The 24641-nt window shown below is 40.3% G+C and overlaps 1 protein-coding gene across 4 annotated transcripts in view; it reads right to left on the bottom strand.

Annotated features, from left to right (window-relative positions):
* TMEFF2 (transmembrane protein with EGF like and two follistatin like domains 2) overlaps positions 1 to 11909 on the bottom strand; it is a 235447-nt gene extending 223538 nt beyond the window's left edge. Inside the window, exons 1-3 of one of the 4 annotated variants that reach the window (XR_007454319.1) lie at positions 11348 to 11909; positions 8855 to 8964; positions 501 to 630 (exon numbers count right to left, since the gene is read on the bottom strand). Coding sequence is in view for 3 of the 4 variants with exons in the window: in XM_049615233.1 (XP_049471190.1) it covers positions 501 to 630; positions 8855 to 8964; positions 11348 to 11519 (412 nt within the window). In the remaining variant the exon portion in view is untranslated. The remainder of the gene's footprint in view (positions 1 to 500; positions 631 to 8854; positions 8965 to 11347) is intronic. The other 3 variants (XM_049615233.1, XM_049615231.1, XM_049615232.1) reach the window with 3 other exon arrangements.
* Between the last annotated feature and the right edge of the window lie 12732 nt (positions 11910 to 24641).

Here is a 24641-nt window from a genome sequence, read left to right as displayed (position 1 = left end):
CCAATAGTTGTTATCTTTCCATTAAAATAGACTTTTCCTGGCACGATTCTGTATTTTCACTTTTGAAGGAAGCTCATATTTTCTAGTGCTGCTGAGGTTACCCAAACTTTCACTTTTAAACCCAGATCTGCAAAACTGCCCTCTGGCAGATGACGCTATTGTTCAAAACAAACAAACCAACTTTATCCGTGCTTAGATAAGTTTCTCTATATTTGGCACATAGGCAGTAAATCTACAGCTCTAATTATATTATTCAACTGTCTGCACTTCATTAAATAACATATGTATTAAAATCAACATCCTTATGGTAGATTTTCTCTTTCTTCCATAAGTGATTCGGAATGTAAACGAGGCAAAAATAAGAATAATGCATGCCTTGTGCAAAAGAATAAGAGGCTTATCCAGCCAGTATAGAGTCTGAATGATTTATCTGGAGATAACATAACAGGAAAAGCAAAGGTTCCCAAAGGTCTCGGGAGTCTTTAGGATCATATACATACCTGTGGCACATGATCCTTCAGACACCACAAGTATCTCACTCTGCTGTTTGCATGCAGCCTGTCGCAGGTAGCACTCATTCTGGTAACTCTCTCCATTGGAGCCACACACAGGCACATAGTCACTGTTGCACTGGGGAACACACAGATATAAGCATATGGTTACTACTGGAGTCTGCATACCTTTGAGACCTTGAACAGAAATAATCATTTGCAAAAGAAAGTACTTGTTTTCATTTTCAGTAATCCCCATCATTTCCATTAAGTCTCTGACCTTACAAGGGCATCATTCAAAGATACACAAAAGTAATGTCAAGTCGGGCCAATCAGTCATTTGATTCAGATGGGGGGCAAGGGGGAGAAAAAAAGCTTCTGAATTGATCAGGTAATTCCAACGAAGTGATTGGACAAGCAATTGTACAAAGATATTGCAAAAAATGTATCAACATTATTTAATACTGCTTTTCAGATATATGTCCATCTGGCTTGGTGGAAAGAATCAAAACACGCTACAACATTCACGTTATTAAAAATAAGTAATGCCTATCCGTGTTTGGAGCAGAAGTATATAGCTGCAATACGAATGAAGTCAGTTACGCCTTACTATGTTTTTTCTCTGTTGAATTTTAATCTTCACACATTTCTAAATATTTGGGTAAGACATTTGGATTACTAATTCATTTGTCATGTATCTTTAGATCATCAGATATGGACAGATATAGTGCAAGAAAAAAAACAGCAAATGGAATACAAGGGAAAAATCGATAACTATTGAAGAAAAGTTTACTGATAAGTATGTAAAACATACATATGTAAACTTGATTGATTATTGAAAAGTATGACTATTGATATATATTTCATAAAAAGAAAAGTTCATTTTTAAAACAACCTCATTACAAAAAAGTACACATTTTACAATGTAAATGAGGCAACCTACAGGGTATACTCATTGTAATATAATCACACTCTAAGGCATTAGAGATATTTGGCTGTGTCCTATACCTGCTAATTACACTAGAGATGTGATTATCTCATGATTACTACTACTGATGCTTCACTGTTTAATTGTAACAAACATAATAACCACGATGATTACTTATAAATATCCACCATGCTAAAAACTAAGTAAAGCAAATCATACATACATATGCATGTGAAAACACTCTTCTGTTTCTAGTTCTTACTAAAAGATTTGGATTTCTCATGGCTGTAAGTACATACATAATTTTGTACATACAAAATTAACCAATGATCTGGTGAGGTGGCTAGGAAAGTTTTAATGTATATGATAATAAACCTGAAACGCTATCATAAGTTAAATTCGACTCAAAGATTTATGCCAAAAAAAAAGAACAGATTTTCAGTAAGGTTACGATCTTATAATAAAAAAACTGAAATTTATTTTTTTACTCTATTTTCTTAGAATATCTGTACTTTCTCCCTCTCAATCAACCATTTAACTCTTGCTCTTTTTGTTTATGTAACAATGGTTTAATCACCCTAGTAATTTATAAATAAAATGAGATAAATCAATGTTCTCTGAAATGAAAAGTCTTATTTTATGAGTCTTGCTCTGTATCTGTTACTGAAAAACTAAAATAGAACTTATTAATAGTGATACACTTTTCTCCCAATAGTAAGTCCAAATTGTATGACACTCATATTATGATCTCCATAATTGCTAACATGATGATTTAGGTATTAAATCACATCTATTTAGAAATTACTTACATGTGATTAAAATCATTTAAATATTTTAAATATGACATATTTTAGAAATCTGCACTTCTACAATTTCTAATCTACATATTCTGGAAGCTCTCTATGCAGTAATTCCTTTTCACAGTTATACTGTTGGCTCCCAGACTCAGTCTGTCTATGTGATTATATTTTTTAATGATTTTTTTTTAATGTTTATTTATTTTTGAGAGAAAGAGAGAGAAAGGGAGAGAGAGGGTGACATAGAATCCAAAGCAGGCTCCAGGCTCTAGGCTGTCAGCACAGAGCCCGACTCGGGGCTCGACCTCACGGACCGCAAGATCATGACCTGAGCCAAAGTCGGATACTTAAGCGACTGAGCCACCCGGGCACCCCTATCCTATGTGATTATATTTAAACTTGATTAGAACCTTTTACTAATGAGGATATTTAAATAGGTATTCACTTCTGATCAGGTGATAACCTATATAAGGGCTGCCTTCCACAAGCTTTCTAAAATATATACGCATTTTTCAAAATGTTTTTATATTTTTGAGAGAGAGAGAGAGAGAGAGAGAGAGAGAGAGAGAGAGAGCAGGGGAGGGGCAGAGAGAGAGGGAGAGTCAGAATTCCAAGCAGGTTCCGCACTGTCAGTGCAGACCTTAACCAACCCACAAACAGTGAGATCATGACCTGAGCGGAAGTCAGATGCTTAACTGACTGAGTCATCCAGGTGCGCCAACATATGTGGATTTTTTAACTTACATCTCAGAATTGACCTACCATAGGTCAATCTTCCAGTGAGCAGAATTGACGTAGTACCACATAAATGGTGCTCATGTCAGAAACATGGCCTGGGAGGATTTATTAGGAACCACTGACATTAAAATGGTATCTGAGCACATGGAGGAGAGATCAGAGAGAAGTGAACAACTGGTGACATAGTCTTGCTGACACTTTCAGTAGGCAGAAGGTAGTCAAAATTAGTGTGATGGCTGGACTAGTTGGCTTCTCATGCTCAAGTTCTGGCATTCTTGTCCTTGGCTACCTGTTAATCTCCATCTTCAAACCTGCTTACATTACTCTGGGTCCACATTTTCTTCTTTCCAACCCCTGGAACCTCTCTATTTATCTTTCTCATCTACTTCTGCAGAATACTCAGATGTAGTCAGCGGACAGGGGGTGAGGGGTGGGAAGTATTTATTATCTCTGACAAGTGCTAGTACACAATGCTGATACGCATCTTAAAATATGGAATAAACTGATAAAGTGTTCCTATGCCACTTCTGAAGGACGCAGTAAGCCAAATGTGAACAGTGCTAAAAACAGAGCTGCCAAGTTCCATGCACAAGCCAAAAGGGAGATTTGTATGGAGCTGAAGAGAGCTCAACTGTAGATTACCAGCACGATGTTTTTGGCCTTTAGTACCACGACTTGCACTCATTAATATGAATAATGCAAGGAGGAAGCATACTCTAAATCATTAAGCCTCAGGAGTGCCAAGTCTGGTCCTTTCTCCAATTTCTCTCACTGCCTTGGTGTAGCACCTTGTGGACATCACTCAACAGTTAAATATTTAACAAGCTTATAGCTCGGTTTCCCCATCTGAAGTGGTTAACTAAGGTATTTAGGAGGATTAACAGAGTCATGTTTCTAAAATACTTGGGAATATCCATGTAGGAAAAGAAACGTTAACTATTTGTCTCTCATGGTATGTATTGTTTTGAGTACAGCTGACACCCCGTCTAACGCTGATACTAAACACACGTGTCTAAAATTAAAGAAATAAAGGAAAACAGGATACCCTGGTACATAAAAATAGGCTAAGTACTATGTTAAAATATGCCAAATTATTGGAAATACTTTTTAGTGGTAATCATAATACTGCTCAGTTTCAGATGAAGGGACAGATTCAGATGTTAAGCGATTTGCTAAAGGCCACATAGTTGGCTGGTAAGAGGAAAAAAACAAGACTCAGGCCCAGATGGTTAGACCCATAAATGTATGTGTTGTACAAACTTCCTCTCAGGGGAACAGTGATCCTATTTTTCTTAAGATGTTGTAAAAATCTTAAGTTTGTTTTCCAAATATGTGTTTTCCAGTGGAATGGTTTTGCTCCAAAGTGTCCACATTGCTTAAGAAAGTAGCTACATATCACACTGGTGGGTTCAATGACTTGACACTCTAGAATATATGGAATTCATTTTACTACAAATGAACAAAAAATGTATGTGAGAAGTTTTTTCATATGATTTATTGCTTATTTGGTTAATGAAGATTTCTTTTAGCTGAGATTTCAGCATCTAGAAGCTAGGTATAACTTACATTTTCTAGATTGTTGGCACTTTCCATGGAATCTGGCATGTAGAAGGCACTCCACAGATGTTAAGTGAATTCTTGTTATATTCCCAGTTGTCAAAGGCTTAAGAATAATGGCTTAGGATATGGTATGTTTTTCTTCCAAAAAAGAAAAAAGATAAAAAACCTGCACATGTCCCAATCCTTTGATCATTCAATAAGCAACTTTCTCTTCTCTGTAACCACATTTCTTTAAATGAAAGAAAATACGACTTTAAGGGTGGGCAAGCCTGTGGCTATGGTGAAAGTGACTCTGTGTGACTTCTCAGGCTAGGTCATTAAAGGATACAGCTTCTGTCTGGCTCTCTCTCTCTTTCTGGACACTTGCCCTTAATACCCAGCCATTGTGGTATGAGGTAGGCCAAACTAACACACACAGAGAGATCCACATTGAGGACCCAGGTCTCCAGTTGATAGTCAGACTTATGAGTGAGAGCCCTGAGGAGAGTACAGGACCAAGCCTTTGAGTTCTCTCCCTTCCTCGGCTAATGCCAAGGGAAGCAGAGATGAGATATTTCCATCAAGCCCTGTCCAATTGTAGATTCATGAGAAAAAAAAAAAAAGTTCATTTTTTATTTTATTTTTTATTTATTTTATTTTATTTTTTTATTTAAAAAAATGTACATCCAAATTAGTTAGCATATAGTGCAACAATGATTTCAGGAGTAGATTCCCTAGTGCCCCTTACCCATTTAGCCCATCCCCCTCCCCACAACCCCTCCAGCGACCCTCAGTTTGTTCTCCATATTTATGAGTCTCTTTTGTTTTATCCCCCTCCCTGTCTTTATATTATTTTTGTTTCCCTTCCCTTATGTCCATCTGTTTTGTTCATTATTTTTAAGTCACTAAGTTCTGGGCAATTTGTTATGCAGTCCTAGTAAGTGGAAGAACTGCAGATCTAAAACGTGGTTATCAAATGAAAACATTTAATATAGGAGTTAAATAATATCTGAAAAGCATAACTTCATCATATTTTTGAATTACAAACTGATAATTGGTCATTGTATGGCCAGTGCTATCTATGAAAAACTGCATATGGTCCTTCCTCCCTCCTTCCCTCCTTTCCTTTTTCCTTCCTTCTCTTCTTACTTTATCCTTCCTTCCTTCCATCCACCTATCCATCCATCCAACTGTCTCTAAATTTTCCTCTCCACAACTGGTTTATCAGAAGATTTATCAGCATGTCATCTGGTATTTAGATAGAAATGAGGCTGCAGACCATTTCTGGAACTCATATCATCACCAAAAACTCAGGTGTACTACCTGTGATACTGAATTGTCTACAATAATTTGGTATTGTTGTTGCTGTTACTGATATTTTCATGTATTTTTGCATGTATAATGTCCTGGGAAATAATTGGATTTGGTGCCAAAGGACCTAGGTTCTTACTTTAAGATCACCACTTAATAATGGTAATGGGCCTGAATCACTTCATCGGTAAAAGGAGGATAAAACAATTAACTCACTCAGTTGTGACAAGTAAAGGGTAGAATGTGTTTATTTAATTTAATTTTAATTTAATTTAATTTAATTTTTCAAATGTTTATCTATTTATTTTGAGAGAGAGAGGGAGAGAAAAGAGAGAGCACGCACAGGAGCAGGGGAGAGGCGCACAGGGAGGGAGGCAGAGGGAGAACCCCAAGTAGGCTCCACGCTGTCAGCACAAAGCCCAATGTGGGGGGTCCATTTCACAAACAGTGAGATCATGACCTGAGCAGAGATCAAGAGTTGGATGCTTGACCAACAGAGCCACCCAGATGCCCCTATGTTTATTTTAGATCATCTAAGAGAAGTGAAGGCAAATATATGTTCTCTTTAGTGCTTCAATAATAATCCAAGTTGGCAAACTACAGATCACACCCACGCTTCCCTTTGAAATTTATCTCTCAGACAGAATGACCATCGTTCACATTCTAATTTGAATGAAAGAATTTGTGACTGTATCCATAAACACAGGAGACTAGGAGTAGATAACCTCAGCTAGTTTAGACTAGGATATAGGAAAACAGATTATCAAGACATCTCCCTTATATGGAGGGAAAACACACACACACACACACACACACCCCAAAACCTCAAATTCATTGGAATGTACTAGAAAGGAATGAATCAAGATACTCTTAGCCTAAAATATCTTATTATTCTTTGCACAACTTGTGCATTTTCTTTGATCTTGAACCTAAATCAGCCACTCTACAGTCTTAGTATGTGTAGAGTCTAAATTTTCCATGAAGGGAATGTTTATTTTCTCTTGACAGACTGACATCTATCACAAAGCATAAGCTTATAGCAGTAAAATCTAGTAGTAAATTTAAATACTATAGGCATTAAAAAAACACATTTATTTTCTTATTCAAACTTGTTTTCATTGCCCTCTCCCCAATCAATTCCACTGAACAATTATTTAAATTAATGACAAATGTAACTGGCTGACCAAAACATGAAAAGCACAAATATTTTTGTTGATAAAAAGTTTTACCAAAACCCTTTGTGGAACCTGAAAACTGAATACAGTTTCTTTAATAAGAAAACTATACATTTCCTTGTAGTAGCATGCACCCATTTAGAATTTTGTGAACTCCATTATTTTTCTCTTGTCGAAATCTTGTTAGAATTATGGTTTTTCCTTTGACGAACGTTCTTTTTGGTTCATTTTCTACTCTTCATGAATTCACTTCTTATGCCTACCCTGGGTCATGCAAGTAAGACCAATTTATGGGAATCAAAAACTGTAAGGGGGAAAATCCACAAAATCCTTTAGGCCTTTAATTACTGATTTGTCCAAATGTACTTTTCCCTGAGTTAACATTTGGGGAAAGTATGAATTGGAGAGTTTTCATGCTCTACCTCTCCCATGTAGTTCATTGAAAAAACATAATTACATTGTTCAGTGCAGCTGGAGACCTTAGAGGTTCGTGTCACGTGCATATTAAATATGCACAAATATGTTTCTAACACTATAGTATGGTCTAAAAGACTGTAGTGTGGTCACAGCAATATTCACCCACCAGGAGGTGGTGCACTTTGCAAATATTAGTTGTTTTATTGCTTTTCTTAGAAAGAAGAAAATAATTTGCAAGAAGCTTTTAACTTATCTACAAACCATTCAAACTATATTTAAATCTGAATTCCCTTATCTCTTTCACTGGGAGGTCGAATTCAATTCAAAATATTTAATTTCATCAACAATTCTAAATATTGCATACTATAACAAGTTTTTAGACCTGAATTTCACTTTAATGTTTTCATTTGTTCTGTAACATTTTTTTTCTTATTTTTTTAGTTTTGCTTACCCAGTCTTGGAAAAGTTTTACCTGATCTCACTTATATAGTTTTGTTTTTGCACAAAAGGTTCTTGGTTGAACCTTATGTTAGATTTCATGTGTACTTACAAAAGTAATTCAGCAACACTCAAAGGTGAATATAAGACATTAATACAATAGCTGTGGTAGTTGAGGGTACATATGCTTATATAAACATTCTGAGAGAAAAGAGGGCTTATAATTTACGTGGTATAAAGCATTTGGTAGATGATGGCTGTAATAATGACACGAGTTCTATCTTCAATAGATACGCATAATGTAGTTTTGATGATACAAGTGCTACAGTCTCCCATTCTACTTACAAAAAAATTATTTTATTTATTCTTTTAACATGAGGCAAACTCCATCTTCCTAACATTCATAAAATAGCCTGCAGCTATTTGCACTCTTTGGGGTTCTTGGGAGATCCAGCTGTAATTCAACGTGATACCCATGAAAAGTTGATATATATTAATAAGTTCCAAGATTTCCAAAACTAGCACAGTAGTTCTGAAGTCACGCTAATAAGGAGTTTATTTAAAAACTTAACTGGATTGCCAGGATCATAAAACCCAAGGCCATTAAAACAGAACAGTACGATAAAAAAAAAGAAATGACAGCCCCAATCAAAAAGAACAAAAGTACAAATCTACACTTCTTATCCATTGATTGTTGTAGCTACTATCCCCAGCAGTTGTTGAATTATAAAATTCTTGCTCGATGGGACACATAAACCTAATTTGCTTCTGACACATCAAAGGAACAACCTGAAGCTTTCTACCTCCAGTGGCATTTATAACTCTGGCATACACATTTCTCCAAAAAGCTATGTCTTTTTGACATCCGTTGGCTCTCTTGGCAGGACAACACTTTTGCTTGGTGCCAGCTTTCCTCTTAGCTTGCACAGCTATAAATTGCCAAGTGATGGTTTGTAAAGGGAGATCCCTTCTTTGTAGTCTCATCAATGAAGAAGAAGATGCAAATATCAGACTTCTTACCTTGAACTGACAGACGCAAGTCACAGTGTCTCCAATTCTTAAACATTCCCCATCAAATTTACAGGTGTTGGTGTCACAGAGGAAGAGATCGTTTTCTCTGTCATCATAACCTCAAATTTAAAGAAAATATTCCAGTCATTTAAAGATGTTACAGATTTTAAAAACAACCACAACAAAAGCACTATCTTGCAGCTTTAAAAGAATTGCTCTAAATTTTTATTCCATTAACCACAGCTGTACTGCAAGGTCATTCTCTACTGATAACCTCCAAAATCTAGTTAAGTGATCAATATTCATTTCTTTTTTTTTCACAATTCTTTTTTAGTGAATTATCTTTTAATATTCTCTTTTGATTGTGCTATTTTATTTTAGCCAGAGTTAATACTGGCAGCAGTGAATGAAGGTTTATAATTTGATCCCCAGCTTCCTTATTTTTTTTTCTCATTAAGTAGAGTACAGTTTATGACCCCCCCCCCCCCACAAGCCTACATTTTAGAAAAAAGCTGTTGATGGTCTCTGAATGTCATTTTACCATTTTTCCATCCTTAATCATTCTTTTGCCTTAAGGTCTGAAGCAACCCCTTATTTGGAATTTCTCCAGACAAAGAGGAAACAAAGCCCCAATAATAAAGATAAACAGGCACAGTGTTTTCTGTGATGGTCTGTCTGGCTCAAATGAAGATTGATCACCTCTAAGTTAACAGGGTGGAGGGGGGTACCAGGTTCTTGAAAATCTGCCTTGAAAACAAGTTTATTCTCTTTAGTCTCTGCAAATCTCCTTAAGATATCCGGCTCATAGTACATCTCTTGATTGCCAACCTCAATTTCCCATTTAAGTTAGTTATTTCCTAAAGCGATACTGTACTTGGGATGAAGCAAACCAGGCATGTTGGTCTACAAAGCTGTGACCATTCATTTCAAGCACAGGTTGTTTCATAGCCCTATGATAAAGCACCTAAAAAAGTGATCAGACACCTGAAAACTGGAACTTAGCTTTTCAAAAATAACATACATGCGCCCATGAACCAGGAATAAGTTAAAGAAGACATGCTAAATTTTACAAAAATACCAAAGTTAGAAATTGCCGAAAACAGAACAAAGGCAATCTATTGACCCAAATCTAACAGGGTGCAAATCTCAACCTGTCTCTAAAAAAAGCACAAACTATCATGATGCATGATAATGTTCCTCATGGCAGTAACAACCTAGGACTACATGTTCTTTCATCCTATGAGTTACAGTTGGCCATTCCCACCTCTCCAAAGTTACACACACTTCAGCTTACATACATCCCTGGAAGCCACTTTGTTCAGAGCCAGATTTAACTACAGCAGAATTATATTTACAGAAGATGAAAAATTACATGCACGCTTGCTAAAACTAGAACAGACCAGACCTAGGGGACAATACCCAGGCATGTGAATGCAATTTAAAATGCCAATGAAATCACACCACAATCCCGCCCGGGTATACTCTGGGCTGTCACACTGAAATGCAAAACCAGCCCGGAGTACAGCAACTCCCATCCTCGGGCCCTATGTACTTAGGAGGCTTCGGCTGAGCAAAGCCTGCCAAGCTCTCGCGTTCAGACTCTGAAGGGACTCCGGCAAGCAAGAAGAGCGCCGGACCCACTCGGAGGAAGCTTGCCCAGAAATGGAGTCCGCGTCCGCCCGGGTCGGTTCCGCCCGCCCGCAGGAGCCTGCCTGCCTCGGCTATGCCCATCCAGGCCTGGGAGACCGACGACTGATTCTTTTCTCAACTTCCCTTCCCCATCAGGAGCTTGGGGAGGCAAGAGAGAAGCATCTCTGGGCTGCAAAAACACGTCTTTGAAGGAGGATGTGGGAGAGAGGAAGAGACGGAGGAGAGGGAAAGGAAGAGAGAAAGGGGAAGACAGAGAGAGATAATGATTCTCTTAAACCCCAAGCTCCTTTAGAATCCGTGTGACCTGATCTTGAAAGCAAGACCAGGGCACCCCATGGCACTTTTGCCAGAAATCAGTGATTCCCCTGCAGTCACTATTGGATTTATCGCTTTCTCGCTTGTTCCTTCCCATAAAGTTATTTCTCGCTCGTTTTAGCCAGACTTTTTCCTTTCATGATGGAAATGTTCTGTTTTAGTCCCCCCCCCCCCCCCCCCCCCCCCCCCCCCCCAGCCCCCAAAGACTGGTGCTCATTTCGGTGGATCCACAAAACCATCCCGTCCAGTATTTCTTAAAATATCCGCCGCTCCAAGGGCAAGGATGCAAAAGGTTCCTACACGTGTACTTTTTGCCCACCCCAGACCCCGTCACCCCCCCCCACCCCCCCGCCCCAGCTTCCGCAGCGGCCTGGAAGGTTCCCAGTGCTCCTCGGGGTGGAGGTCGGTCGTCCGAGAGGTTTGGGGCAGTAAGAGGCACGGGGCTGAGGAGACGCACTAAGGTGGGTTTGGTATGCGCTGGAAACGCGTCCCCTCTGCGGGGCCGAAGGGGGTCGGGCGCTGGGGTTGTGGACTTACCAGAGCAGTTCCAACCGGTGGGCGTTTGGCAGTCACTTAAGGAGGTAGGGAAAGCCGCGAGCTTCACCGGGCGGGCTACGATGAGTAGCATCACCGGCAGCAGCAGCAGCCAGCAGAAGCCCTCGCAGAGTGTCCAGCTGCTGCACTGCCGCGGGGACTCCCACAGCACCATGACTAGTTCGCGCAACTCTGCAGTAGCAAACGGCTTCCGAAGAACACGCGATCGCGGGGGCCGGGCAGCGGGCTACTGGGCATCCCACGGACGGCGGCAGCAGAGGCGGCGGCGGCGGCAGTGGCACCCGACGGGGAAGCAGCAGCCAAACCCGCGCATGGTCTCCGGAGTTTCAGCAACATCCAGTGACCCGGCCCAGCCCCGGGAGCGAGAGGGTCGTCCGCCGAGAAGCTGCGCCGGAGACTCGGGGGGCTGCTGCCATAAGGAGGGGGATCTGGGAAGCCAGGGGACCACGAGGAGACCGGAGTCCGGAGGGCGGAGGAGAGGAGTCCAAGGAGGCTGCGTGGAAGGAGAGTCAAAGCGCCCCACAGCCCCGCAGCCGCCTCTCGCGCTCTGCCGCCCGCATCCCTCTGGCGTTTGGGAAGCAGCAGGTCCTTAGCCCGCCCGAGATCACGTGGGAAGAGGCAGGCGGGCGCTGATTGGCGGAGCGGGATGCAGGTCCCGCGAGGGAGGGGTCGGCGAGGAGGTGCAAGGAGGAGGCGACGGCGGATGCCACAGATGGGCCAGCTCGCCAGGCGCTGGCCCGAGTGCGGCTAGGCGGGGATGGCTCGGGGGAGAAGCGCGGGCTCCAGAGTGGGCGACTCTCACAGCTTTATATACCACCTGCCCTTTCACTTTCCGCCCCACGACCCCCCCCCCACCCCTGAGCTTTGGGTCCGGTCTAGGGCTCCCCGATCTAGCTCCCCTCGTCAGTGCGTGACCCCGGGCTGCGAGTGCCAGCCGCGGCTGGGTGGCGTCTCTCTGAGCTGCGGCCGGCGAGGGCTGAGGTGGCGGAGAAGCGGGAGCAGCAGGGCAGAGAGGGGAGAGCGGGCCCAGAGGAGAGGGTGTCCTGCTGGCGCCCCGCGCTCCTGCGTGCGGGAGCGCGCCGCCTGTATCCGGATTCAAGCTGGGGAAATCGCCGCGCGAGCCCAGGAACCTTTCTCTGGGGAGGTGGCAGAGACCAGGAGAGGGTGAGAGGCGGTGGTGTGAGAACAGCTCTGGCCGGCCTGGAAGCAGCAGCAGTTTCCCCCGGAGACTGCGACCCGGAGGCTGCTCGCCAAGCTGACTCAGCCAGCCTTGCAGGCTCCCTCTCCTCTTCCTTCTCTCTCCCTCTCTCCCTCCCCTCCCTGGCCCCCTGCAGCTCCGACGAAGCCCGGGGAGCCCAGACTCTGGAGCCTTCTCGTTACTCGCTCCTCTCCAGCCGGGAGCGTGTTAGTGCGGCTGCCCGGGAGGCGCGGGGAAGTGTGTTCCGGAGGTCAGATTGGCTCCGCACAAGTGGTCGGGGAGAGGCGGGGAGGGCTCCTCCGCGGCAGCAACGGGTGGGTTGCGGGCGCAGCCCCCGGGAAGCGGCTTCCCAGAAGAGCGGCTCACTCGGGCGGCGCGGGGAGCGGCCCTGCGCGCTCTAGCGGATCTCTCCGCCCCATCGCCGGCGACCCGGGGAGGCGAGAAGGTCTAACTCGACTGGACTATCTCGCTCGGTGCCCTTCTTTCTTTCGCTCCAGCCGGCGCTGAGCAAAGGCGTAGCGGGACCCGCCTTCCGCCTGCTGCATTCTTCACGCAGTTAGACACTCTTTAGCCTAATGGTATTTTAGTCGCTAGTAACCGGACCGAGAGCTTCCCGGGACGTGGATGGAGAGGAAGATTTTTCCGTCGTGACCCGGGTCGTTATTGCGGTCACAGTGTTTTGGATGACCTACAAGGAAGAATTTTCTTTTCTGTGTGATTGTTTAGTGATTCAGGATTTTTTTTTCTTTTTTTTTTTTTTCTCGCAGCACCCTCCCTCTTTCTCTCTCCCTCCCTCCTTCTTTCCTCTTTCTCTTCTCTGCCTCCTCCCACCTTCCTTTTTACCTCCCTTCCTTCCTTCCTTCCTTCCTCCCTTCCTTCCTTCCCTTTCTTTTTTTTCCCTTCCTTCCTTTCTTCCATCCTTCCTTCCTTCCAACCTTCCTCCCTTTCTTTCTTTCTTTCTTTCTTTCCCCTCATCTCTGTTTCTCTCTTTTAGAATCTCGCCTTTCCCCCTCTCCTTCTGGTTCCCCGAATTTAGAAGAGCGTGTTTGATAGTATCTCACAGGCAATTAGCGTCCATCCCCAATCACTTAAAAGAGGCATCAGTACACTTTGAAAGCAGGGACTATCTATCTTTGGCAGGCACCGTCAGAAAAACAAATTGTGCCCGAGCTATCCTTTTAAGTACCTTAACCTCCAACCTCCTCCCACTTCCTTGCTTTTTAACTTCTCCTTTGAGAGATGTGATCGTGCAGCACCTCAGAGCCTCAAAGAAATCTCATCTTTTTTCCTGTGTGAAACCCATCCCTTTATCTTACATCTCCGCCTCCGCCCCAAGATTACCCCCCAACCCTCGCCCACTTCCAAAGATTTCTGAGCCTCAGTGTCTCTCACTCCTAGCAATTAAGTAGCAGATCCCAGCATTCTAGTCGGTGGCATCTCGCTTCTCACCGACAAAGACTCCATTAAAACAGATCAATTAGACCAGACGTTGGAGGCATCAGAAAATCGGCTTCCAGACAGCGCAGCTAAATTCTTTAAGGAAACGGAATGCCCATTAGCTACAGCTGCCAGCAGATATTGCAAAAACAAGGAATCAGGGATGTCTTTCGCTGCACCCTTTCAGCAGAAAAGGCAACATAAATATACACTTAATGTAGATCAAGATTTAACAACTCCCAGTTTAGAGTGAGGACATGTCATTTTCCATAGCAAGGCTGGTGTGGTAACTAATCAGGCTTATGAAAATAAGTCATGCTTAAAACTAAAGGCAAAGTCCTTAAAAGTGTTTATGCAGTAATTATGATAATGACACGGGACCTGCTAGGAATTCAGTACTTGGCTGTATAAGTAGAATTTTACAGCACCTCTTAGCAGAGTAGAACTGTTATTGAATTCTCTGCTAAGTAAAATTTTGGCATGCTTTCTACTAATATGTACTCTTCCTAAGACATTTTGCCCAAAGTAACTTAAAACTCCAAAGGAGTTAATTACTGGTTGTGACTGGTTAACAAATGCAGTTACTTGCACAGAGGTTCTTTAAATTACTAAACAGTTTCAGGCAAAGCCTTTCCAATAGGAATGCTGTGATTTTGTTTAGCTTGCTTTGTACTTAGTGTTAAAGTGCCACCAAGAAACAAATTCTGAAACTGGCAGGCACCACCAAGTGGCAGAAGAACATCACTCACTGCACAGAGCATAGGATCGCTGAACATGTAAATACAAATATATACGTTATTTAGCCTCATCATTAGTACCAAAGAAATAGACAGGAATTACATTTTATGGCAATGAAGATTGGATTAGTGATTGGATTAGTGCTTCAACTTTTCCCCCAACAGGTCAAATCGGTTTCCTTATTAGAATTGAATTTAAAACTAGGTCTACAAATTGTATTTTGCATCGTACATTATATGAATACTAGGTACACAATCCAATCTTGTCATGCATTTGCAAAATTTCTTATTTTCAAAGAGTACGGAATATTTACTTTCAATATCCCTGAGCTAAAACAGTTTATTTATGGCACACACACTCTAGAATTGACTCAGAGGGTGAGAGTCAAGTTATCATATTTTTAAGTACAAACAGAACAGAATTTTTTTTTCCATAGAGATTTTTTTAAAAGTTTTTTCTCCCCTTACATGGAAAGGGCATTGTTAAGAATGGTGCGATTACTCAGAGTTTTAATGGGGGTGCAGGTGGGGGAAGGGAGAAAAAGTTATTCCAGAACAAGAAACATTTAAGATAAATGAATAAATCTGGGAAAACAAGACACACTGCCAATCAGAGCTCTATCTCCTTTCGATCTCTAACACTGTCTGATGTTTCAATAATGGTAAGATATATAGTATGCTTATTAAGTGTCAGACATTGTTTCCTTCAGGAGGAAACACATTTTTAAGCCTCTGCAAAACCCCTATGAGATAAGACATTCCTTTATCTCCATTTTATAGAAAAGCACATAGCTTCTTTTTTAAATGTTTATTTGTTTTGAGAGGGGGGAGGGAAGGGGGAGAGAGAGAGGGAGAGAATCTCAAGCAACCTCCATGCTGTCAGCACAGAGCACAGCATGGGACTGGATGTCAGGAACCCTGAAATCATGACGTGAGCCAAAATCAAGAGTTGGGCACTTAACCCACTGAGTCACCCAGGTGCCAGAACCAAAATGGCATATCGCTTTTAAAGCATCAAGGGGCTTGCCCACTATAACAAACTCGGTCAATGGCACAGCTGGGACTCAGCACAGTTTTGTCTGTCAGAGCCCAAAACTTAAATCACCATTTCTTGCTGGTATGACTACTACCTCGTAGCTTCTATGAAAGGAAACTAACTAGGAACATATTCATTCTGTCCATGCAGCTGCTTTGCCCTTCCTATGGAGTACCAGTAAGACCCAAACATTAAATTTCATACTTGCAATTCTTATTAATTACCTCATATGAATTACTTAAGAAGCTGTTTAAAAGGAGACAAATTCCAGGGGCGCCTAGGTGGTTCAGCCGGTGAAGAGTCCAACTGGTTCAGGTCATGATCTCCTGGTTCGTGGGTTCAAGTCCTGCATCAGGCTCTGTGCTGACAGCTCAGAGCCTGGAGCCTGCTTCAGATTCTGTGTCTCTCTCTCTCTCTCTGCCCTCACCCCGTGGTCTCTCTCTCTCTCTCAAAAATAAGTAAACATTAAAAATAAATAAACAAATAAATAATACACAAATTCCAGGTCTCACTAGCAGGATGTTAATTCAGTTTGGAGTTGGACCATGGAATCTGTATTTTAATATTCTTCCTTGTTTAAGAACTAAGGTACTACCTACACCTATATAACAAATGAAAGGATATATGGATTCTTCCTCGGTTTTCACAGGACTTTTGGCAGAGAAGGTTCTAAGACAAGATAGAGGCTTACACTCAAAAAAATAAAAATTAAAAAGAGAGGTGGGGGGTGGGGGGATGCTTGCCTGGCTCAGTGGTCGTGAGTTTGAGCCCCATGCCGTGTGTATAGATTACTTAAACATTTTTTTAAAAAACGTAAAGGCTTATACTCAGTGTACAGATGAGCTTTCATTCATGTCTGTCTCTATATCTACCATTAAGTATTGAATTTCTTTATGCATATGTTCACCAAATATGCAGTAAACTTCTACTATGTCTGACTTAGTAGCTTCATGACTGTGAACAGTTTTCTCATTTGTAAAATATAGGTAATAGTAATATCTACCTCCAAGGGTTCTTCTGAAAATTAAGGGAAATATAATATATGATTTAATGATAATGGCCGTGGGGTGAATCTCTATACAGAATGAATGAACACATAAATATGTGTATATAGTCAGGTATACATTTATATATAATAATTTATATAAAATATGTAATTAAAAGTAATTAATGATATCCAAGATATATATGTGTGATATTAGAGTGTACAATATGTTGATTATTAATAATGAAATATGGTATCATTTTCATATCTAACCCAAAACCTTATTTTCTAGCCTACCTCGATTATATAGACACAAATCATTATATCCTTAGCTTTCAATAGCTTTTCCTCAGCTATTTAAAATTTATTATTATAAAAAGTACATGTTATATTATCAATAACAAGTATATTAATACATCACGTGTTTAATTTGTAGATCAAATGCTATTCACAATGTTTCCGAGATGTCATCTTCATTTCAGGCAGAATTTTTTTTTAACCAAGAGTAAATTTGCTATTTTTCCACCCTTTGCTGTAATTATTTAATGATGCATATATAACAAGCCATGATTTAAAGAAATAATTTTATAATGTAACTTTTCCTATGCCTTATTGATTCCAGTGCCCTTAATTATTTTTCATAGTTTATGTTTAGATTTATAATTACAGTGCTAGAGAAATAGTGTATTTCCTCTTATGGCAATGGGCCCCAGTCATGACGGTACCTTGTGATCACCTGGGGAGTTAAAAAAAGCACTGATGCGGAGTCGTTACTCCATGACTTTGAGTCTCTGGAGGTAAGGTGGAACCAGAAGCTTGAATCAGTTTGGAGTGAAACTGCTCTGTTTTAGGTGGGGTTTTTTGCTTTTTTTTTGTTTCTTTTTGGGTTTGGTTTGGTTTCCTTTGGTTTTGTTTGTTTGTTACCCAACTTACTTGTGTCAGTGGCAGAGCAGGTCTCTTGGGAACTAATATTCTCAACCATTTTGTTGCTTCTTCTACATAAGTGTTTCTTCCTCCTCTTCCCTACTCCCCCAAAAAGAAGAAAAAGAAAAATTGAAGTGGAGAAGCTTTTGTCATAAAATAAATTTGGGAAAGGCTTCGGATAAACTCTACTTAGCTTCACAATGCACATTTGCATATTAAAGGCTCTGAGGAGCCCTGCAGTAAAATCAAACCAAAACAACATCAAATAAAACTAAACACCTATTTAACTTTATTGAACTCGGGTTTTCCAATATTATTTGATCATGGAATCCCTCTTAGCAAGAAAACACTGCAATCAACTATGGCAATGGATTTCCATTTATTACACCATTAGAAACAATAGTTTAAAGGAATGAGGCTTTAAAAAAAATTGTGTCAGCATGTTAGATAAGGCTGGTCATTTTCTCTGGCTTCTCCTTTCACAGAAACGGCAGTAAAGCCAGCTCACACACAGTAGGGTAAATATTCCGCAACTCTTATTTTCTGATGCAACTTTCCCTGTCATTATAAGCATTATAAATATTCACAACCTTTAAAATTTTTCCTTGGTTTTCTATTACATAAATTCTAAATTAGATAGCGGTATTTCCGTAGCAGTGATTCTAACATAGGAAAAGATGCAGATTGTATCTGATAACACTACTTTGTGAAAAGCTGTGGTTCACATGTGGAACATGCTAAAAGTATTTAAATAGAAACATTTGCAAGGTCTTAAAGAGAGTTTAATTGACTTCTTTACACCTCTATGCTTACTGCTTTGCATTGCACTGAAAATCCGGACACTTAGCCCCTCACTGGCTATTATTAGAGCTTCTGATATGAGGGCAGGGCAAAGCTTTATGACAGGGTAACTGTGCATATGGGAGTTGGAATCTTTGACCTGACATTTACAAGCTGGGCATCCATGGAGAAGTTACTTAGTTTCTCTGAGTCTCCATTTTCTATTGTCCAGAGTTATTTTTATTTCTTGAGTAACAAAAAGAAATTTAGCCTGGTGTAAGAAAAGAGAGAATGTGGTGTGGGGCTCTAGAGGAGGAAGAAGGCAAGTTACAGGAAGGACTAAACTCTATAAATAGAAAGCCATCCAGAGAGGCAGAGGTTCATTTCATCTTTCTGGGGCAGCAGCATCTTTTTTTTTTTTTTTTCTTTAATGTTACTTTAGCTATTTCCATTATTCTTTCTCCCTATAGACTAGTTTTCTCTGCAATCCTAACATCCCCATCTCAGATGTCTGTTTATAAATTGCATTTAGTTACTGAATATTATATATGTATTATTGTGCAATTGTATATATTTAATTTTTTTTAATGTTTATTTTTGAGAGAGACAGAGAGACAGAGCACAACTGGGGGAGGGGCAGAGAGAGGGGAAGACACAGGATCTGAAGCAGGCTCCAAGCTCTGAACTGTCAGCACAGAGCTGATGTGGGGCTCAAACCCACAAACCATTAGATCCTGACCTGAGCCTAAGTTGAAGTCGGACCCTTAACCAACTGAGCCACCCAGGTGCCCCTACATTTTAAATTTTAGTACATCTGATAAAGGAGAAGAGATGTTTCCATGACAAATTATTTAATAACCATAAAACTAGTTTATTTTTTAGTGTATATAAATTCTTTTTCCCTTTCTTTCTTTCTTTCTTTCCTTGCTGTCAATAAAAAATTTACTTGTTTTAAGAAAATCCAAATGCTGGCATTGTCCAAAAATATTTAACGGGTTTATTTATAATTGTTATAGGGTTGAACTACTAAGACTTGTTCATTTTGACTTGCATTAATGCGTTAGGTCCCAACATTTATATTAAAAATTCACACACAAGTGAAAATGGAAAAACTGCCAAGACCTGATTTCTGTCCCGTGTGTTTCCACTTGCAACCATATACGTAGGTACTTTTTGACCCCACGGGGCTCACAAAAAGAAGAGAATTTTTTTTTAATTTTTTTCAACGTTTATTTATTTTTGAGACAGAGAGAGACAGAGCATGAACGGGGGAGGGGTAGAGAGAGAGGGAGATACAGAATCTGAAACAGGCTCCAGGCTCTGAGCCATCAGTCCAGAGCCTGAGGCGGGGCTCGAACTCATGGACCGGGAGATCGTAACCTGAGCTGAAGTCGGCCGCTTAACCGACTGAGCCACCCAGGCGCCCCAAGAATTTTGTTTAAAGAATGAAATATGTTCCATCATAGTGGTTTCTTAAGCACATTCTCCACAGGCGCAGCATGCTAGCTGGATGCCTTCAGCATAATTGTTACACATTTGACATGGATAAGCATACAGGGTGGTGTCTTCAAAAACAGCTCACCAGATAGGCCTCACTTGCCTTCTGCAAAGAACCAATAGCTACACTGAGGAAGCACAGATCAGTCTGAAGCAATTTCTCGCACCACACCCTGGAAAGGAAGTTAGGGAATCAGAAGTCCAGTGGACTTCTGGTAAAATCTAATTTCAGGGAGGGCCACCGTACCAAGCCTGTAATGATGAGGTTTCTCCATCCGTCCAGTAGAGGGCGCGCTCTTGAGAGCGGTTTTTGTAGCTAGTTGCTTCCTGGGTGCTTTACCACAGCTGGGTTTGAGGGCAGTTTCAGCTTTTTAGGAGTCATGGTATAGAGACCACCTTACTTAGCTCCCTCTTCTTTGCTTGGAGCTTGGTGAGCTACAGGGGGCGCTGGAGTTAGACAGCAAACTCTCTTATTTATTTATGTTTTTATAAATCCTGACACTCATATATAAGATTTGCTTTCCATGCACAATGATTAGTCAAATAATATTGGATTTCAAAGATCTTTAATTTCAGCTCAGGGACGTCATTCTTTGTCTATGTATAGTCTAAGGATGTAGCAAAATGCTTTATACATAGTTGACAGTCAACAGATGATACTAAATTATGCTATAGCTAAGCACATTAATGAACACATTCCAGAAAGAGTGGAGCTATTTACACTTTTACCAGGAAAGATAGTGAAATCACTTTGGAATAACCTAGAAGTTCTCCGTGAACCTTTTAAAAGGCAAGACTTATTCTGGAGTAAAAAGCTGGCACTAAGAAGGTGACGGTTAGAGCACATCAGGGAGCGCCTCAGCATCGGGCAGTGGTTTGAACTTCTCGCTTCTTCTACCCAGGTGTTTCCTCCCGAGCAGCTGTTAGTCTCAGCACCTCCTGTGGGCAGTACTTTATTCTGGTCCCAGCCTGTAACTGTGCCTTTATTTTTTACCACCTTTGTATTTCCCGTTGCTTCAGGTCAGGAGATCAGCCACTCAATTCATCAGACCATGAAACAAATAACAATTATCTTGTTGTCAAATTTGTGGTTTTCAAGTGATATGAACAAAAAGAGAGAAAGGTAGGCAGCAGGTGGTATTTTGGGGGCCTCTCTCTCACACACAAACCACATCTATGTATATATATATAGACACACACATGCATGCATATGTGCATGATATATAATGTATACATAAGTATATATATGGGAGCATGCATACCTCTATACACAATGAACAATTCAAAACATAAAGAGATGATATAGAGTCATCCTGGCATCGCAGCTCCTAGGTCTTCTCATTATATAAAGGTAACTGCTGCCACTAGTCTTTTAGAATCCTTCTAAATGTATTCAGACATATTTTCTCTCTCTCTCATAGATAAAATGTATAGAGACATATTTAAAAATGCGCTGAGTACATCAATATGCCATGGAATAGATAGATAGATAGATAGATGATAGATAGATGAGACAGAGGAATTAAAAGGATACACACTCATATAAATACACAGATAAATATCTTATATAGTTATCTGTATTCATATGTGCGTGCATGTGTGTCCTTTTGATTTGCAAATGGTTTCTCAACCATATACACTGTTACATTTCTTGCTTTATTTTTTTTTAATGTTTATTTACTTTTGAGAGAAAGAGAGTGCAAGCAGGGGAGGGACAGAGAGAGAGAGGGAGACACAGGATCCAAAGCCAGCTCTGCAACTCACATACCGCGAGTTGGTGACCTGAGCAGAAGTCGGACACTTACTCGATTGAGCCACTCAGGCACCCTTATTTCTTGTTTCATTCACCTAATAAACACAAGGAGATCTACTTCATTTGGCTTGTATAATTTCATGTTGAATGTCTCAATTTATTCAGGTTCTTATTTATGGACATTTGCCTTATTTTACTTTTCAAATCGAAATTAATGCAGCAGTGTTATATGATATAGTGTCTTTTCCACACAGGTAGTTACCCCAGTCCCCCCAATTAAGGAACGAAAGGACACGCTCACAGCACAGCTGTGCTTGTAGAGGGAAATACTGAGGTAGCTAACCAATCAGAGCCTTACATTTTGCCTCTTAACTACTCTCCACGAAGAATGTATTTAACCTGAGTACAATATTGGAAATATTAGAAATACCTTTCAAATTTAATTCTGATATTCTTGGACACAAATGTTACAGTTAGACAGGATTTCTTACAAGGTGATTTTCTTCCATTTGCTGTCATAGTACATGATGACCCTGGTCAAATTTAATGTAATGTTAGTTGCCATATTATAAAATTCAGTGTAATGTGAGCTGGTTTTGAACTCTTTCCAAGGAAGTTTAATTATATCATACAGAGAAAGTTGCATCTGTTAGATGTACAAAGGACAGTGTTTAACATGATACACCAGTGTAGACAGAGTGATTTAGCTCTTCCCTCTCACAGAGCTAGATCATTCTTTGTCTGAGTTATGGAATCTTTAAAAATGACACCTTTCCCCCTTGCATAGACAATTGTCTAGGGATTAGCAGTGACGCAAGCGGCTTTAGGGTAATGGCCAGGACTCTGGATTTGAGTTGGAATGTAATTTCAAATTCTGGTTCTGACCCTTGAAGCCTTGTGAAGCCTCATCTCACTGATCCTCTTTATACCCTTTTTATATATGTAATGTGACAGTTACAATATGAGGATTAAATGAGATCTGTAATCTACAAGGGTCTCTGTAATAGAATAGGTATTATTTGCTGAAGTGTGTACAAAACAGAGGCAAGTTTATGTGATTTGGTCTTTGCTGCTGAAGTCTGAGTCAGAAACGATGACAATTACTGGTGACATGTCAGCCCCCAACACTCTGGATTGGGAAATCACTCCTAATGGAAGAGCGGGATAGATATAATAAAATGTACATATTTGGATCCATTAGTTAAGTATATTGTAAATCATCTCATTAATGAATTTTCAATTTTTTTTAAGTTTATTTATTTTGAGACAGAGAGAGTGAGTGGGGAGGGGCAGAGAGAGAGGGAGGGAGAGAGAATCCCAAGCAGGTTCCATGCTGTCAGCACAGAACCCAACACGGGGTTTGATTTCATGAACCGTGAGACCATGATCTGAGCTGAAGCCAAGAGTCTGACGCTTAACTGACCGAACCACCCATGTGCACCTAAATTTTCTTCCAGTTTTTATATGTGAACTAAATTCACTAATTCCAGAAAACTAGAAAATTTTATAAGACAGGACTTACGTGCTTTATTTATTTATTTTAAATGTTTTTATTTGTTTTTGAGACAAAGAGAGACAGAGCATGAGCAGGGGAGGGGCAGAGACAGAGGGAGACACAGAATCCAAAGCAGGCTCCAGGCTCTGAGCTGTCAGCACAGAGCCTGATGCAGGGCTCGAACTCACAGACAGTGAGATCATGACCTGAGCTGAAGTCAGATGCTCAACCAACTGAGCCACCCAGGCGCCCCAGGACTTATGTGCTTTAAACACAACTAAATCATTTTGTCTAAAGCAGAACATAATGTGTTTTCTTCATAATCCATCACTGTTATGAAATTTTGATGTAAGATTTTTCCTTAAGTAAATGAAACTTAATAATTTAGAAGTTTTTAATATTTTTTAAGAGTTTTATATTTGACTTTACATCTTTAATATATTTGTGATATATGATTCCATAAATAGATGGGAGAAACAATGTCATTGGTGAATGTGGGAAAAGCCAATGTTAATTTTATGACCAAATATACTTTTTTAGGTCAGTTGTTTAATTATGTATTAGTACTAATGTTAATAGTATTTACAAAATACTTGCTTCTTACCAAACTGTTTAAATAATTCCCATCATACTTACAACATAGGTATTTTTTAATTTCTATGTTGGAGGACTAGAAATTAATGCTGAAAGACATACCCAGTGTTTTCTAACCTAAAATTCGATGTTCTTTAAGTATGAACTTATTTCTCGAGTTGTCAAGATAACTACAAAGAACTGAAAGAAAGCTTCTCTAGCCTGACTACATGGATAGTAAGTATCGTTTTTTTAAACTGTTATTATAAAGTAAGTGATCACTTCCTTCTTGCACACATTCTCTCACTTGTCAAGTTGTACTGGAAATGGATGCTAATAACGTGCATTTGGCTTGTGCTTTAATGCGGTAGAATAGCACATTTCTTAATTGCATATCACTTAGAATGGTCTACCATTTAGAAGGAAGCTCTGTTCGGAGGCACTGCACACATGACTGGGAGGATATTGCGGTGAAAAGATATCAACAATAGCTCCATTAATGTTTTGCTTCTACCTGCATCTAATGGGTACTAATGCATCTTACATGACACATGTGAAGATAAATTTACGGCATTAATAGACTTACATTCCATAACAGTAACCTATTTCTCTAACAAGTTCTATTTCTCTAATAAAATATTGTCTTGCCACTGTCATCTGATTGGAAGGCACAGGGTTAGATGCTGCTGCTTTTATTGACTTGCAACACAATGCCCTCATCTTGGTGCGCAGTATATATTTGCATTGTATATAAACACATTAAGAGCATTACTATTTTGTACAAAGTTACATTGTGTGAAAATGCACATTTAAGAAGCATTAAGTTATCTGTCTGGAGACATAGGTCATCTCCATATAACG

Source organism: Panthera uncia (assembly GCF_023721935.1).
Source record: "Panthera uncia isolate 11264 chromosome C1 unlocalized genomic scaffold, Puncia_PCG_1.0 HiC_scaffold_3, whole genome shotgun sequence".
In the NCBI taxonomy this organism is placed as follows: Eukaryota; Metazoa; Chordata; class Mammalia; order Carnivora; family Felidae; genus Panthera; species Panthera uncia.
This window is presented reverse-complemented; position numbering and strand designations above follow the sequence as displayed.